The sequence below is a fragment of the Phodopus roborovskii genome, unplaced genomic scaffold (assembly GCF_943737965.1).
Source record: "Phodopus roborovskii unplaced genomic scaffold, PHOROB, whole genome shotgun sequence".
NCBI classification, from domain to species: Eukaryota; Metazoa; Chordata; class Mammalia; order Rodentia; family Cricetidae; genus Phodopus; species Phodopus roborovskii.
The window spans coordinates 60,655,960-60,674,792 of NW_026126407.1; the positions used below are offsets into that span (position 1 = coordinate 60,655,960).

General features: G+C 40.0%; 1 protein-coding gene across 1 annotated transcript in view; it reads right to left on the reverse strand.

Moving 5' to 3' along the window:
- Positions 1-18,833, reverse strand: part of Large1 (LARGE xylosyl- and glucuronyltransferase 1) — a 311,517-nt gene that overhangs the window by 141,319 nt on the left and 151,365 nt on the right. The window contains exon 5 of the mRNA XM_051181466.1: positions 11,038-11,209. Within this exon, the coding sequence (XP_051037423.1) occupies positions 11,038-11,209 (172 nt within the window). The remainder of the gene's footprint in view (positions 1-11,037; positions 11,210-18,833) is intronic.

The following is an 18,833-nucleotide window of genomic DNA, read 5'->3' on the forward strand; positions in this document are numbered from 1 at the left end:
TTGTCTTTGTATTGTTTGACTGCTGAGGAAACAACTGTTAAAGAAAATGTTGCTGGATTAATTCAATTTATATATTTTAAAAATGTTTTAACTCCAAAATTTAAGTTCAAGGACAAGTTACTGGGGAAAAGGATTTCTATTTTTGTTTCCACAGAAAATAAAAAGCTGTGGATTCCTTCCAAACTAATGTGGTTTAAGCAAGCCAGAACCCCTAAAATAACTACTGCTTTTGCAATAGCACAGGTGAAAGCTCTTAATCACCACATGGTGAAACCATTTTGAAGAGTAATGCCACCTGGATTAGAGGTTGATATCCTAGAGCCCTGGAGAGGGGTAACTCCACTATTCCCCAACAACCCAGATGGGCTCCTTATTGTAATGAAAACCCAACTCAACGTGGAGCCTCTAATCCTTTTGTGTTTGTGATTAAGCAATAGCACCTTTACAAACTCTAGTGAGAGAATGCTATATTGTACACCTCAAGTATGCTTCTATTCTTTATGTTGGAATGGAGGAAAATTTCCTTTGGCCCTTATGACCAGAATGCCCAGGTACGTTCCCGTTCCGATAGAGAGCCAAGCACCATGACCCTCTTTAGACAGAGGAGAGATTTTGGAATCACTGCTGCTATCGTGGTTGCCATTACAGCTGGAGTAGTGGGAGCCACCAAGGATGCCATTGACATGCATTCCACTGTTGACTGCAGCTGCCTTAAATAACCTGTCAGCAAAAGTAGCCACTGCTTAATTAAAAGGTGGTATTATGGTCCTAAATCAACAAATTGATCTAATTCAGGAACAGATTGACACTTTGTGGCAACACAAATAGGATGGAAATAAAAGATGACGGGGCTATGTGTGACCTCTGTGCCATATCAAAAGTCAAAAGCATGCCTCACTAATGGGGCAATATTTGGAATAAAAAGCCATATGACATGATCTTAGCCAATCACAGGCCTCCATTAATTCACGATTAAAAGGAGGATTGATAGTAGTCAGAGAATTGATTTGGTGCAGGACCAAATTGACACACTCTGGTAGCTAGCCCAACTGGGCTGTCAATGAAAATATTCCAGGTTATGTGTCACCAGTGTACAATATGAAAATTATACAAGAGCTACAAACCTTTCTAAACAACTTTTTCAGTATCTTTTAGGTGAATGGACAGGAGAATTTGATAGCCTGATGGAGTAACTCTGAATGGCCATCGTCCATATGAATTCCACCCGTGTGGACGCCTTTCTATCAGAAGGATCATTCTCCTGGATCTCCACCACTTTTTCCAACTTTAAGGAGTGGGAGGGGTAATGGGGTTTGGCCTGCTGTTATATGATGGGGTGGTGCTCCTGCTCTGGTTGGTGTGCAAGCTACGTGCTCAACAGACACATGACAAAATGGTTATCGCTCAAGCCCTAGCTGCTATGGAGATAGGCTCCTCTCCCACTATGTGGCTAAACATGTTTAAAAAATGGACATTAATTGTCCAATAGGACAGCCCTTACACCCTGAGTCTTCTATGACATTGCACCAGGTTAGGGTGTCCATTTTTTTTTACCAGAAACAGCCCTAATGCTCTGCGGGGTTTTTTCCCATTGCACGCAGACAGGTGCTTCTTTAGTTTAGCCTAAATTCTTCACGCTCAGGTTGTTTGGCTTAGCACTGCACTCCGTGTTGACTCTAGCTATGAACAGCTCCGAGAAGGGCAAGTCTGGTTACATATGGGTTGGTGTCCAAGGCCCCACCTCCAGGGAAAAGATACCGAACGGGTATGGCACTGACTTGGCTGACTACCAGGATTCAGGGTCATTACAATGTCCATCTCATTACTGGAGATCAGACCACTACCCTTGCCTGTTGCGTTTATAAAACAAAAAAGGGGGAGATGTAGAGAGCCACCGGTGCCATTCCCGAAGATGGCACTGGTTTCCTGTCCATAAGCCAGCAAGGCACGGATGTGCGATCCTCGTCATGGGGTGACCGTTACGACCGTTGCAGGCTGCAACTGTCAGTAACGGACACAACTCCTCTATAAAAGCAGAGCCCTTTTTCCTCCTCGGGGTCTTCCCTCAACTTGCTGTAATGAGCCGCACAATAAACATAGCTACAGAAGAATCCTGTTGTGGAGCGTCGTTCTTGCAGACAAGGCGATAGCGTTTGACAGGTATCCACAGCTTTTCTTCTGTAGAAACAAAGGTGAAACCCCTTCCCCAATATAGCAAATATGATGGTTTCCATTCTGAGCTCAACATATCCTTGAAAAATACCGGCTGACTTAGGTCAGAAGTTTTTTCTGTTGTACAATGTCTTTCTTTGGCTGTCTTTCCTTTCTTGTTAGCATTAAGAAAGTTTAAGGTTAGAAAACCATTATGTAATCTGTTTTCTTTTAAACAGATTACATAACTGTCCTATAAAAATTTGTGGTATATCAGTACTATGCATTATGCTATAATATTTTAAAAAATTGCTTCAATTACTGACTAGAGACATATGCTGTCAGTTTTTATTTGAGCAGGTATACCCATAATAGTCATAACCTCTAATAGGTTTGCAATAACTTTATCAGCCCTTTCAGAGCGCTTTTCCTTCCAATTGGATCCACTGACCCTAGAGAAAGAGCCTGTGAGAGAGACACTATGCCTCATCCTTTCATCTTTTTTGCTTCTGTCTGCCTGAAGCCACACCCAATGGGGTGTGGCCACCATTACAGGTTCACATGCAAGACACTGCTACAGCTAATATTTGCCTCCTCTTTCTAAAAGGTTATTATCAGTAGGCTACAAGTTTAATACTGATGGATCCTTACAAGTAGGCACAGATGATTGAATGAAGATGGCAGCTGCTTTGCTGCTCAGGGAATCACATTCCATAAAACTCAGTTATTTCCTTACAGTGAGGAAAATCCTGCTACCAAATCCTGACACCAATACCTTATAAAGATTATTACGTCCACTTTGTCCTTAGAAGGTAGAAGTTCAGAGAATCAAAGAAGTTACACATGGCAAAAAGATATACAGTAACTACAATAAAAAGCCCTATTATCCTCACCACATCATCCTTGGCGTGGCCATTTGAATTGGGGAAAGAAGAGGGTAGGAAGGAAGATGTATTTATAACCAGGAACACTATTTTCCTCCCCTTTGTTATGACCCAAAGTCTATCCTTTGGGTGACCACTCAGATCCTGGGTCCTATGGTTTCAGAAAAGCCATACAACCAATGAAGGGCAAATAGAGTCTGGAGATCATGCAAATGGAGGGACATAGTACCCTGCACTGTCCCAGGTCTCCAGGGCACACTGGACTCTTATTGAAGTGGACACTGAAGTGGCAACTATCACAATTTCTTAGCTGAGCCTGTATAGGCAGAGACTTCTGATAGATAGATGGGTTACACTCAGTCCTGCATAAACAAGGGCTCACAACAGTCAGGGTGTGATACAATGATGTGCCATCCTACCTGGGGTGTGAATCAATTCTTGTTTATCCTATCTGCCTGCCAGCCATTTAGCACCACTTAGAGTTAATGGATAAAAGTGCTGGTCTTCATGTAGACACAGTTTTATCTAATAATAGTCCCAAAGAGCTAGAGAAGTGATCCTGGCAATGATTCCATCCCAAAGAGAAATCATAGGTTTGAACTCCTCACTGAAAAGAGAAAGCACAGTGAGATTTTGTACAGAAAATGATAGCATTCAGAATGTTCATTATAATTTACTTTGTAACTGTGCTATATTGTTGATATATTTGTCTGTCTTATGGATGAAACATTGTCATAGGTATGTATGTGTGTAACAGAAATATATATATATATATATATATATACATATATATATATGAATGATTCAGGACTATCCCTAGTTTGAGCTATTTACCAGGGAACCTGAAATGGATTATCTGTGGCTAAGTGAGGGAATCTGCTATTGATTTTCTCTTCCACCTTTTACAAAGTCCCCACATAAAACCAAAGATATTGTTTTTCAGTTTTGAAAAACCTAAGCATTCAATTGGAATACTAACTTTTCTTATGATTTAGTAAACCCAAGGCTGACACTTAATCTCTAAAAATTCCCTATAGATCCTGCCCAATCCCACCAAATCTCTTCCCCTAGAATCATCTGCATTATCTCTCAATCATAGAGCAAACATTTGCCTATGATATGCTACATACTTGTGCTGGGAGATATCAGGAATATGGCAACTGGTCCTTGGCTCTACATGCTTATATACCTGTGGACAAGACATGCAATAACTATGCCATGCTATACTTGGGGCACTCAGATGTACAGCAACGACTAGGAGGTGCAGAGCAGTCACTTGTGTAATTGCCCACCAGACAAGCAGGTAATGAGTGTTCCAAAAACAGTGTAAGAAAGGAGGAGAGGGTTGAGAATAGGATTTGAATTGCAAGATTAAATTGCAAAGATTGAATTGCAAGACCCTTTAAAGCATGAATTTTAGGAGACGAAGCAGAAGAGGTCTGGGAACCAGAGGGAAGGAACACCAGGGCAGAAAAACATGAGTTACCATTTGACTGAGATGCAGATTAGATGTCTTCAGCAGTTCTTCTTCATCATTTACTCTTTGGACCTCAGCCTTGGGAATATACTGATGTTGGGAGTACAGATGTGAATACCATGGTACCCAAACCCCATCTTCCCATCACTTATAATACTCTTCTATCTCATGTTACATTTTTCCTCTCAAAGAATGTGCCTACTGTCACAAACTCTCTTTAGATGGACCTAGAAGCTATTGGTTAGAAACATAGGCTCCAAGGTCAGCCAGATTCCAAGTCAGGTTCTTCCACAACTCATCTTTAGTGACAGAGGCAGGCTCAACACTGATTTCCTCTGCAGGCAACAGAAGGGGACAGCCCAATGAAATGTGCCAGTTTAGTGTCTGTGACCTGGGGCAGGCCCAGGAGATCAGAAACAGTAAGAAATAAGGAAAAAAAAACTTAAGAGACTCAGTAAAAATGGAAAGAGATGAAGAAATCAATGGATAAAAGGGTAAGAAGAAATGAGAGAGAAAATGAAAGGAAGGAAGGAAGGAAGGAGGAAGGGAGAAGGAAAGAAAAGAGAAGGAAAATGAGAGGAAGGAAGAAGAAAAGAAAGAGAAAAAAGAGAAGGGGATAAAGGATGACTCATAAGGATGGGGAGATGGGCAGGGAAATTTCCATCCCCTAACTTTCAGGCATCTCACCATTAAGAAGAAGAACAACAACAAAAAAATACATAGATGTTATGGAAGCAAGCTATCGTTTAGTGTATAAAGTGCAAGGTAGAGCCATTATCTGACATAACTACCAAAAGAAAGTCTTTGAGGCAATTATTAATGTGTTATCCTCCTACTTTTATGGAGAAAGAAAACAACGAGAGTTTCTGAGAGGCTCAAATAACCTCTCCAATTTCATAAGAGGCATAGTCATATCAAAGGTAATATAGAAATAATGAAGACCTCTACATTTTTACCAGGGACACAATTCTTGATGCTGCTCCAGCTTGCTGAGCTGCTGTGAGCACCACATCCAAGTGACTTGTGCTAAATCAGGCTGGTATCAAGCAAAAAGAGGAGTGCAGATAGCAAAAGATCATCAGAAATCTCTAGGTAAAACATAAACTCCAAGATAGATATTAAAAAAAAAGAAAAGAAAAAACAAAAAACAAAAACAGGCTCAGTGTGTTGCACATCTGCAATCCCAGATGTCCTTTGATTTCCAAGGCGCGCGCGTGCACACACACACACACACACACACACACACACACACACACACACGTGTACCACACTGAGCCTGCTTTTTTTTTGGGGGGGGAAGGTTTGCCATATTTATACATATGGCAATATGTATATTGAGATATATATATATCTCAAAGGACTTCTGAGATTATATATATATATGCTACTGATAAATAGGCCACCAGCAGGACTTGAAACTTGGTCCAAACCAAGTTCCCAGTAACCAAATTCCCCAACAAATCCTCTCCTTCTATAATCTTCAGCCTCTCCCCAAACAGTATTATCAGCTTGGGAGGACTTCAAGACACAAGCCTGTGGGAGACTATGTGCACATATGACAAATGCAGAGTCTGTTTCTGTTGCTAAGGATTAATGGCTCTGAAAAACATTCAGTGGCCAGCACAGGCCTTGGTGAGGTGCAGCCTGCTATATCTACAGTGTCACAGTCTGCTGCTGGGGAGAATTAGAAGCCAAGTGTTACGGAACATCTCCCAAAGGCAGAAAATGAAAAGAGAATTAGGATTTTCTATAGGATGAAGTTAACTAGAAAGAGATTCTATAGCATGAGCAATGTTGATAGGTCTGTGTTTGGTCTCAATACAAGAGCCACTGCAGGCCTAGATAGCTAGGTAGGCTATTTATAATGTTTACAGTGAATGAAGTCAAACATCACAGCGTTGATGAGATGGAAATTCTTGCTTGGACCATAACATTCTACATTCTTTTTGGTGTGCCCTATGAAGATATTGTCTTGCTGGGAGCCTTCCTTAGTTCCAGTTTAAAATACAAAAAGAAATTAAAAAACATTGATACATTGATATATGAGTAGCAGAAAATAATAGGAGAGAGTCATGGATAAACAAAGATGTAAAGCAGTCTGGCCTATGTGGGATCTCTCTGAAGGGTTCCTTGTTTTGGGTTGCTTTAGGACAATGGTTCACAACCTATGGGTCACAAACCCTTGGGGGTCATATGACCCTTTCAAAGGGATCACATATCCTGTATATCTAATTTATGATTTATAAGAGTAGCAAACTACAGTTATGAAGTAAAAAAGAAGATACTTTTATGGTTGGGGGTCACTACAATATGAAGGACTTTATTAAAGGGCTGTAGCATTAGGAAGGTTGAGAGGCACTTTGGAAATAGTGGTATCTAATATATTCCTTTGTATAGCAGGGGCCCAAGTAATGTTGAAAATAAACTAATAAAAGAACGAATAAAAACTTAACTAGCCCCTGTCCCTGTCATGAACTTGACCAAGTACAGTGTGCTCAGGCCCAGGATTCTCTCTCCAATTCTAAGAGCCCCAAGGCCTTTCTTCCCTCCCAGCACTCTTGGCTACAGTATTGTCATTAAGCAACATGATAGCTGGAACACAGTAATTGTGACCTCTTTGCTACATCTCTGTTGTTGGAGGACTCCTGCTCCAGTGTAAATGAGATTCACTTCTCTGAGGGAAATTCCAAGCTCCTGATGTGGGGATAGGGTATGTTCTTGGGAGGGTGAGATGGGAGCTTGCACAGCACAGGTTTGTCAGTGAATCCAAAGAAAGGGAGGGGAAGGGAAGACTAAAGACTATGTTTGAGAACTACAATGTATCTCCTTTTTTTTTCAGTTAATTGAGGACAAGCACAACCCAGGGATGACATCTGGCCAGAAGCTACAGGTTTCTCTTCAATTTCCTCAGAGATAACTGATGCCTGGTTCTATACATAGACAAAGATATGGAAGCCCTAAGTTTTCTCTTCCAAAAGATAAGTTGTGGGCTAATGTGGCACACAAGCATTCCCCCCATCCAGCAACACAGCACAGTTACCATTTTCCTGCAAGATACTTTACCTGACTTCTCTACTTCCCACCAGGACAAACTCTCATTGTCCCTTTATTACTCACTGTCTTATTTCCAGAGCTGGGCACACTGCCTGGCACCCAGTAGGGATGCAGTAATGATTGCAGAATAAATGCACAATTAAACACTGAACATCAGCATAAAAACACAGATGAAATCACACACAATTAAAGGCAAACTGTCCCTAGATGTGTTCAATGTGGCTTTGAAAGGAGAAGACAACAAAAATTACAGTAGAATATGAAAAAAGCAGCAGACAGAAGCCAAGGAGCATACCTGTTCTGAGTTTGGTCTTGAGAAAAACCTTGTACCCATGAAAGCTTATTCAGGAAGTAGAAAGATGGATCCTAGAAAGCTGAGAAACAGAGGAAGGAGAGACACACTTGTTTTCTGTTTTCCTAGTTCTGTCGAATGATCTGTTCCTTAGTATCATTACTGACTCACATAAATATATTTTCATCTTGATAAAGGAGCATCCCAGAGGTTACTATGTCATCCTCATGCTTTGACAAGTATTTTGTTCAGTTAACAGAGAACTATGGAGCCCTCAGAAGAAACAGGCAATAAACAGGGTAGAGAAGGAATTTACGCTCTGTCATGAAAGGAAAGAGAAACCAACAGGAATATCGCAAGATTAATGAGGATACTGTGATCTAAGTTCCTTGAGTGATATTTCCCCTTCCAAACAACAAAGAGGAGAGGCAGAGAGATTTTTAAACAGAAAAGACAGAGTATAACTCAAATAAAAATAGAACTAAAAAATAAACTAAAAATAGCAGCCTTACTACCAAATTTCTCTCAAATTGAATTTGGCCAATGTGTAGAAGAAATTAAAAAAAAAAAAAAAAAAAAAACAGAGATCAAGAAGACCTCTGGGAAGGTGATATTAAAATAGTCTAACGTTTGTGTTAATGTGATATTTATCTCATGTATGCACACTCAAATACACATATCAGGCTCATGACTTGACCTTAGACAGTTTTATATACTTTGAAATAATGATGATGGCTCAAATAACATTTAAAAAGAGGGTCTTGGGAAATGGCTCAGTGGGTAAAAGTACCTACCCACTTACATTTGAGGACTTACATTTGAATCTCAGTACTCACATAAAAAGCCATGCATACTTCCCCACTGAGAGGCAGAGAGACAGTTGCTGTGAGCTCACTGGCCACATATCCTAACAAAAAGCAGGCTTCAGGTTCAAAGAGGACCCTTTTTTCAAGGCAATATAGTAGAAAATGATAGAAAATGCCTGATGACCTGCTGTGAACTCCATGTGTGCATGCATAGGTGTGTCTATCTGTACAGTCATGTACCTCACACATTTATGAATGTAATAAAATACCTAACCAGACTAGAAATGCTACAAATACAGCTTTCTATACATGCTTAAAATAATAATGCATAGAACTAGTGACAGCAAACACAATAGAATGGTTCAAACATTCTAAAATCTATAGTTTTTCTACTACCTCCCAGGCATTCTCAGCAATCAAGGCATCATTTGTTAAAGGAGAAGAGGATGAGGAGGTGTTGTTGGAGGAAGAGGAAGTAGCATCAGCAGCAACATGGCAAGTGCACATCTGTACTTGGGAACTGGAATAGAAGGGGCCAAGGAGGAAAAAATGGGACAAGAGAGTGAATACAAAAAAAAAAAAAAAAAAAAAAAAAAAAAAAAAAATACAGGAAAAAACAAAGACCATTTGACCATTTGAGAGGGAGTATGGAAGCCCAAAACAGAAGAAATATCCAAAGTACACGAAGCCAAAGAATGGCTATATCTTCTCAACAAATGAACCATCCACTACCAGGAATGGGCTACATCTAACTGTGCTGTTGGCCCCATGGGAACCCACACACAACACAGGCTGACAGATAGACCCTACTGAACACTTACACATTGAGCTAATGCTAACAGAGCCTTCACTCCAATGAGCTAAAGTCTATGGTGCATGAAAGCACTCCGCAAACAACCCAATGAGAAATGTAGACACCCAATCTGGCTACAAACCCTTTGATCGACAATGGTGTCCTGCCTTCAAATAATGTTAGTGCAATGGTGGCACAAAATTTGTAGGGATAACCAATCTAATCATACTTGATTTGACTTAAAATCTACTCCAGAAGATGGAACCCATACCTGATACTGCTTGGGTGATCAAGAATCTGAGACTAGATAGCCCAGAGACTGAGGGTAAAATCAAACAATACTGTTCTACTAAAAGAGCATAACAAAATGACTTCAGGGGACATACTGTTCTACTCACATATCAGTGCCTTTCTCAGCTATCATCACAGAAATTTTCTCCTGCAGCAGATGGGAACAAATAGACACCCAAATATGCAGAGAGTGAGAGACCTTGAAACCCTGAATGGGTATCTCCATCAGGTCCTAGGCCTCAGAGAACCCTGTAGAAGACAGGCAAAGAATGTAAGAGCCAGAGGGGAGGGTGGAAAAGGACACCAATGAAACAAGGCCTCTAAATCATCAGGATGAACTCATATGTGAACTCACAGAGACTATGGCAACATGCACATAGCCTGCACAGGGTCTTCAACTGATGCAGTCTTTGAGCTGACAGGTGAAGTAGACACCTGCCCTATCCCATCCCATCCCATCCCATCCCATCCCATCCCATCCCATCCCATCCCATCCCATCCCATCCCATCCCTAATCCAGCCACTATCTCCACTTGATAAACAATGCAACTGAAGGTTTTGTTTTCTCCCAGGGAATCTCACTGGGGAAACTAACTACTCTTAAGGGTAGGCCTCATTCCCAGCACTAGATGGCTAACAGAAAACAAACTCAATGGAGGTTTCTTTTCTCATGAAGGGCTGTTATTTATTTATTTGATTGCTATTTTTATTTTTTTAAATTTTATTTGTTATGGCTTCCCTTTTGCATTTGTAAGAAATCTCTGAGTGTGTGAAAAATTGGATCTCTGCACCTCTGTCTCCCGAGACTTTTCTTGGGCTCTCTTCCCTCCCTCTTTCTCTCCCGCTTTCTGTCCTATCTAGTCTGAAGTGTCCTGGATCCCTAACAAACACTACTCTGGGATTTATGGCCTTATGAAGTTGTCCTATTCAAATGTGTCACTTTCTGTTTTATCTTGTGCTATATTTTATTTCATTATTATCCCTTAGAAGCCTGTTTGCTTTCTAAGAGAGATGGTAAGGTTGTGGGTCTAGATGAAAGGGCAGGTGGGAAGGAATTGGTAGCAGCAGAAGGAGGGGAAACTACAATCAGAATATAGTATATGAGAAAAAAAATACACACATAGACACACACAGACACAGACACACGCACACACACACACACACACACACACACACACAAACACATGTGCGCGTGCACACGCATGTGCGTGCACACCAAACACACAGAAATACAGATAATAAGTGAAATGTCTTTAAAAATTAATTATGGTTGTCTTGTTAACTCCTACCTTTGAACTTATGGAACACGGCCCAGAGCTCTGCAATGTCAGTTGCAAATGTGATGTCAGTATCTAGGACAATCACTCTCTCCAGGTTGGCAGGTAGAGTCTTGGTCAGAACCAACTTCATCAGGCCATAAATCCCAGAGTAGTGTTTGTTGGGGATCCAGGACACTTCAGACTAGATAGGACAGAATAGAGAGAAAGCGGGAGAGAAGGAGGGAAGGAAAAGGTGATAGAAGGGAAGGTATGGGGGTAAGAGAGAGGGAGAGAGTTGGTAAAATAAGAAAAAGGAAAATAATAACCACATGGATTCATTGCTTAAACATTATAAACCATGCTGAGACAGAAATAACACCCAATTTTATAAATATGTTAAATAAATAAATGAATTTTCTTTAAAGGTTTATTCATTTCACTTTGCCATATCAAGTTTTTCTGGGAATAAAAATATATTTGAATCATACAAGTATAAAATACTAGTTGTGATGTAACTATTAAATAAAAATTCTATGCTAAGATTTTGAAAATACTTTTTTATTATTAGAGAAATCATATGGGTCCACTGAAGAACATAAGTATGTGAAAACAAAACAACAAAAAACAAAACAAGAACAGCAACAAAAAAAATCCCTAGCACCTCATTGTTCATAAGTAGAATTATTTCTTTAATTCATTATACTTATGTGCCATTAGAGATCATTACACCTCTCTGTTGGTATTTCTAATACTTATGCTTATATCTACTTTAAAGTTATAATAGGATCAGTTGGTACCAGTGTCTCCTCTTCATCCTCATGTAAATGAGGACCTGGTCAGAATCTGTATAATGCTAGCCATCTGATAGTAATGGAGGCTACACTTACATGAAAAAAACCTCAGAGGTGCAGGGCCCACACACCAGGAACAACCAGTGTCCTATAAATAGATCAGCCACAAGCACATGCTATCGAAATGCCAAGGCCTATACACAGCCTCATTGTGATAAAAACCCTCATTTATGTATGTCATTTGAGAAGACCATTGTGAGAAGAAAGGCAAAGGTCATGTGTATGGAGGGATTCCACAGAACACACAGTCCACATTTTAATCCTTTTCATGAAGCTGGAGCCACCACCTCAGAATTCCAAATCATACTCATTTCCTTTGTCCTTATAACTCCATTTAGGAAACACTTGTTTTCAAGGAAGTAAAGAAGAGTTGGGAGACTGACAGATCAAGGTCAATCCCAAGGCCAATAAGATAGAAAGCCCTATCTCACTGCTGCTATATTCACAATAGCTAGGAAATTGAAACAACCTAAATGACCTTCAGCTGACAGATGGTTAATAAAAATGTGGTACATATAAAGAAAATAAAATGACAAAATTTGAAGGTAAATGGATGGTACTAGAAAAACATATACTAAGTAAGTAACCCAAACCCAGAAAAACAAATGTCCTATGTTTTATTTTTAAACATCTGAGGCTCCTAGCTCTAAGTCTTCAGAGTTGATTATATAACTTGGAGCAACTAAGGAAATTTAGGGACAAGTGTGTGGAAGGCAAAGGAGGTGAATAGTAAGGCATAGCCATATTGGCCAGTGGCAGACATTAAATCCTGGTCAGAGTAAAGCATAATGCCTTGTAGATCATAAGGGCAAAATTCAAAGTTGGGTCAGGTGAATGGATGGCAGTGACCATCCAACCCTCAACTCCATGCTACAGCAGGTATGATGTAAATCTGTGGTTAGAATTGCTGGAGGAGCCAGCAAGAAAAAAATAAAAGACAAGCTGAGCATGATGGTGTATGCCTTTAATCCCGGCAGTCCAGTTAGAGGTAGGTCTCTGTGAGTTTGAGGCCACCCTTGTCTACGAAGAGAGTATCAGGACAGCCAAGGATGTTACACAGAGAAACCCTGTCTCAAAAGAGTTGCCATGGTTATGGTGTCTCTTCACAGCAACAGAACATTGACAAAGATAGGTTGTTTTGGGGAAAGCCTGGGGGGAGGGGGAATTGCTGGAGGAGGAGCTGGGAAGATAGCCCAGAGGAAAGTATTTGCTGAGCAGTTAGGAGCACCAGACTTTGAACCATAATAACATAAAATGCACACATGTGTAACTCCAGTGCTGGGAAGAGGGAAGCACAGATATAAGTGGATTGCTGGACCTCATTGACCAGGCAGATGAAATGAATTGATGAGTTCTCAGTTCAAAAAGGTGGAGAGTAATTGAGGAAGATACCTCATATCAACATTTGGCTTCCAAATGCAATCACACATATTTCACAACCACACACTGAAACCAAGAATTTGCCAGAGGAAGGTTCTAATGTTTTGTTTGTTTCCTGATTTTGGGTCTGAGTTTGGTAACCTACCACATCATTCCCTGAGTTAACTTCCCAGGTGGTCATTACCTCAAGATCTAAGACCTCAGCAAGCAATTCCTTCCAATGTGCTTTATAAAACTCTTTCTTGCATAAGCCCTGGGCTTTGGAACTCAGCTCCATTTCTTTCCTCCCCAGAGAATCTGCCTGAAGCAAATCCTGGAAATCACAACTCCTCAATGCATAGTTGTGCTATTTAATCAGACCTTTGATTAACTTTTCCATCTATTTTGGTAACCATCAAAGCATGAGACCTTGGCGAAGACAGAGAGTCACAGTGTTTGGTTAAGCCATCTAATTAGATTGCTCTGACTCTGAGTTTTATTTTTAACACAGATGTGAGACACTTGGATGCACTAAGAGACACCTGGAACAAATTAATCTCCACATGAGTCCAGTCCTGAATGTCACCCTAAGTCCCCAACTTAATTCATAATTAAATATGAGTGTTCAATTAAATGTAAAAGAGGCATGTGAATGACTTTGTATTTAGAAAGAATAGAAAATGGAGGAATTGTTGTGGAAAAGACTCTGGTGAAAGGGAAGCAAATACTGTTATTATAATCAGCTTACCCCAGATTTGCATAGCTTTTACTGCTCCCATTTTCACTTTCTTTGTATTTTGTCCTCCTTAAAAGCCAATGTCACATAAAGAGACTTCCTCCTCTCTGCCTCAGGCTAGACTGGAGCTCCTAAAGGGACCTATCTTATCCCGCCATGCACAGAAAAATCACACACTGTTTAATTTTCCATGTCTGTCCCTTGCATTTGACTGAAAATCCTTGAGAATGGGAGAAGTTCTTTTCACTCTGATTGTACTCCACATGGTTGAAGCTCAAGAATAGCTTGATGAATGTGCAGAAACTTAGCTTTGCCTGTGTCTGTGATCAAACACTCCATTCAGCAGCAATGCCAATAACTGGAAAATGTAAGGTCTCTGGGATGGAGTGGACATATGATGGCAAGCTCTAAGGAGAGGAGATTGTATGATGAGGGTGACCTCTGTGAGTTTTCTAGGCAGTCTCTTAGGACATTCATGGACGTGCTGATTTTCCTTGCACACAGCAAGGGTCATTAAGTCAGGGGTCCGCATTGAAAAGACAATCCTGGATAAAGGAAGGAAGTGGACCCTATGCAAACACCCATGCCACAATATCCCATAGAAACAGAGTACCTGACAGAGTCACTCCCCAAGTGGCTAATATGACAAAGGGTCTACATAATTAAAAAGATAATAAAGATAACATTAGCCCCATTGTAATGGACAGAACAGTATTCCTGTAGTGACTAACAATATAAGCATATATGGCAGAAGCTTTAATTAGCAACAATGCAAACGAACCCAAGATTGCAATATATTGCACTTCCATAATGGAGCAGAAATGATAAGAACTTACAAGTTCCTTCTCAAGTGGGGGATGGAGGACAAAGTCAGTTTGACCTTGCTGAATACTCTGGTATTCATGAAAACTAAATGGAGTTTCCTCAAAGGTCTCTAGCTGACTCTTGAGTATACTGAATATTAGGTAACCCTGTAAAAGTGACCTAGAAAACCTGATCAGTGCAGGGACACTGCTGATTTATCTTAAAAAGTCAAAAATCCCAACCCAAGGAATGAAGGACAGTGGTGTATTAGTCATAGTGTCAAGTTTCTGGTCTTTGACAATGAATACAGAGGTAGGTGTGGAGGCCGGTTTGGCCAGGAATGGATGGCCACTTCTCATTTGGAAATGCTGATTTTCAGTAATCCCTATGATACTGCAGTAATGACAGCAGGAAGAAATGCATCATCCTTCACTGAGTGTCAGAGATAGTGGGAGAGCTTGCTCACTCATTACACTCCTTATTAGAAGCCTTCCATCAGTTGTAATTAACCACAGTATACAAAGCCTGAGCTAAGACCTTTGCCTTTCCTTCTCCTTGCAGCCCTTCTACATTTCTGGATTCCTGTAAGGACAGAGGATAACTCTCTTTACATATAAACACAGCTTAATAAACCAGCAAGCCATGAGTGTGTGTGCATGTGAGTGTTTGACTGTGGAGGGCATAGGACAATTTCAGGTATTATCTTTAAGAATGTCTTCCATGCCTTTTGAGTTAATGTCTCTTTGGCTTGGAGCTCATCAATTAGGCTAGGCTAGCTTACCAGTGAACCCCAAACCTCTGCCTAGATTACAAGGATACACCAGTATGCCTTATATTTCTAGCATGGTTCTGGATATCAAATCACATCCTCCTGCTTTAAAGCGAAGTACTTCATAGACAGAACAGAGCAATTCTCCCCAGCAAGGAAGACAATGATTTTTAAAATTATATTAATTGATTTAGTGTGTGCATATGTGTGTACGTTATAGTGTAGACGTGGAAGTGAAAGGGTAACTTGTGCGAATTTCTTGTCTCTTTCTACAATGTAAATCTCAGGGATCAAAGTAAGGATATTAGGACTAAGCAGCAAAGACTTTTGCTGGTCTAACCATTTGATTATCTCAGGAAGGCAATTTTTTTCCTTCCTCATCCTCCTTCTTTTAAGGCAATTAGAGTAAGATATCACTGGCTTTTAAACTTTTAAATCTCATGAGGCACAGACTTAACATTCCCCGAGGCTCAACATCTCCCCATTATAGCTGAAATCAGTCAGTTCCAACATGAAGGAGAAACTGTCTCAAAAATATAAGGTAAAAAGTGGCTGCGGAAGACCTTTAAAGTTATCTTCTGCCCTCCACGAACACATGTACATACCCCTGTACACACACATAAATATACAGCATTTTAGGGACACCATATGAGTCCAAGGTGCTAAGGAGGAGCCAGAGTCCAAGATCAGTGATCTGAGATATCCATCCCCATCATTGCATAGTGTCACTGTATGAGACACACCCTCCACAAGCAGGAACAGCCTTTTATCATCTTACATCTTACATTTCTTATGCCAGAGTTTGGAAACATGTCTGCCTTGTAAAACTATGCACAAGAAAATAGAGGAATCTCTAGTCATCACAGTCTGGATTGTGGGTGAAAGACTCTGTCCCTCAACAGTTGGGTGACTCCAGAGACTGTACCAGTATCAATATGGCAGCTGGCTTTCCCAGAGTGAAGAGTCTACAATAGGAGATGGAAGCTAGTATGTTTACAAAGTAGTATGAAGCCATTTCTTCACTCTCTCTCTCCAGTCACACAGGTGCTGTGTGGAAAGTGTATGGACAGTAGATACTAGAGGGTTTCCTGGTAGCCATTTGAAAATAAGCTCCCAAATTTGTAATTACAGAATACAATGAAATGTGCTGGGATAAATGCTAAGTGTGTGCACAGCAGCCATCTGGTAGAGAGACAATTAAAAGGGAGGGGTGGTAAAGAAGCGGGACACAATCAGATGGAGATGTCTGGAGGAGATGAACTTTCAATTTGGTCTGCAAAAGTGAGTTGGAAGTGGAGTTTCTCAAATACCTGAAGGAAAAAAAAAAAAGATTAGAAGAGGTGCCCAGATATATAAACAGATAGCCAAGCATGTGCACACACTATGAACACCTGACTGTATGTGTTTATATAAAATAACTATAGCCTGAAACCATTCTAATATTTACGATTACTGTATGCATTTATGCTATTCGAATGTGTGCCACCAGTGCATATGAATGCTGGAGGAAACTTGTGAAGTCAGTTTTTGTCCCCTGTTTAGATGTATCTTTGCCTATTATGTCAATCATGGCCGGGTTTTTCCAGGGGTTGGAAGTGACAGAGGAGCATATGGAAAGGGCAGACGGTTGAAAAGTATGCATATCCTACTAAAGAGTAAGGGACAATACCTTTGATAGAGTGGAAAAATGAAAGATTTTTTTACTAGCAGATGTATCCAATCTCAGATGTGTTTTAGGAATTCATGATTTACAGCGGTTGGAGTAGCAGAAGGCAACTGCAGAGCATTAGAAGGACAATTAAGGATTATTATCGGGATGGAATATACTAAAAATTCAGATTCCTGGGCTCAACCTGATTCATTAGGTCTCAGGTAGGGCTCAAGAGTCTGGAGTTTTCTGTTAGCATTTGCAGATCATTCTAAACTCCACAGATTATAACTATTATACTATTATCTGTGTAAGTTGTTCCCCAATAAAACCCTCATTTACCCCATATCTTCGGTCTAGTGAACTCATTAATACCCTGCCTTCATATAGAGGTAGGAAAAAAAAAAAACAAAACAAAAAAAAAAAAAAACCAGCCATTCTAATGGTTTGATATTAAATCATGTCAGAAGATAGGTATTGAATTAGTAGGAAAACTAATCCCTTGTGAGTGGAGAGATCATTTCAAAAAGATGCTGAGAACTGATTTCTGTTAAATCACAGCACACTGATCTAGGCCCAGATAGGAGGTGGGGGAAGTAAACATAGCAAAATCGCAGCACAGGACTACACAGCACTGCTTGTCATTCTGGTTTAATTACAAGAAAGAGCCTCTCTCTGTCCTGGGGTCATCTGCTGAACCTTATTCTTACCCAACTTTTCCTTTTTCGTTGTCCCTCAACTCACTTGGAAGGACCTCATTTAAAGGGCAGCCATGTATGTGAATGCTAGACACATGTGGGGTTAAGGGAAAAAAAAAATCCAGTGCCATTTGGTTAATTTCTGGTTGGTTTAAAATTCTTTTCTTTCACAACAAATGGAAAGAAAAAAAAAAAAAAAAAAAAAAAAAAAAAAAAAAAAAAAAAAAAAAAAACTCTCTCATGCGGTCAAAAGATTGGGAGTCTGAATTTCTTCAGCTCACTGGCAAAACAACCCTTCTTGGTTGGTCACTTATGAAAAAAATATATCTTTATTCTACTCATGCAAGACATTTAACTAACATTAACCAAAAAACATGATAATTTCAAATATTTTAATCCTGACATTGAAGCCTTGTTCCATACTACTTAGACTGTGGTTATATTGACATCCACACTCCATAACAGTCCCTTGCCATTTATATAATTGTCGTCAAGGAAACCAGATAACTAAGTGTCTATATGGAGAATTTACCATTCCAGTGAGTGCAGAAAGGAAAAAAATATCATCCCTAGAGAGCACAATAATAAAACATAGATGGGAGTATAGCTCAGGGTTGCAGCACTTGGCCAGAACACACATTGTTCTCAAGTTCTCGATCATATCCCTAGCCCCCAAAAAAAAAAAAAAAAAAAAAAAGGAGAGAACTGACAAGTTACATAGAAGAAAATAATTCCATTGTTCCCTCACTTCACTTCACTTTGAACATTTGACTGATCAAGTAAAAATAATAAAATAAAATTCCTAATGACATGATTCTTTAGGCCTTGAGATGGCCTTGTGGATAAAGATGCTTGCTGCCAAGGATAAAGACCTAACGTAAGTCTTCTAGCCTCATATAATTAGAAGGAAAGAAAAAGTCAAATCCCAGTTTGTCCTCTGACCTCCATATCTATACAATGG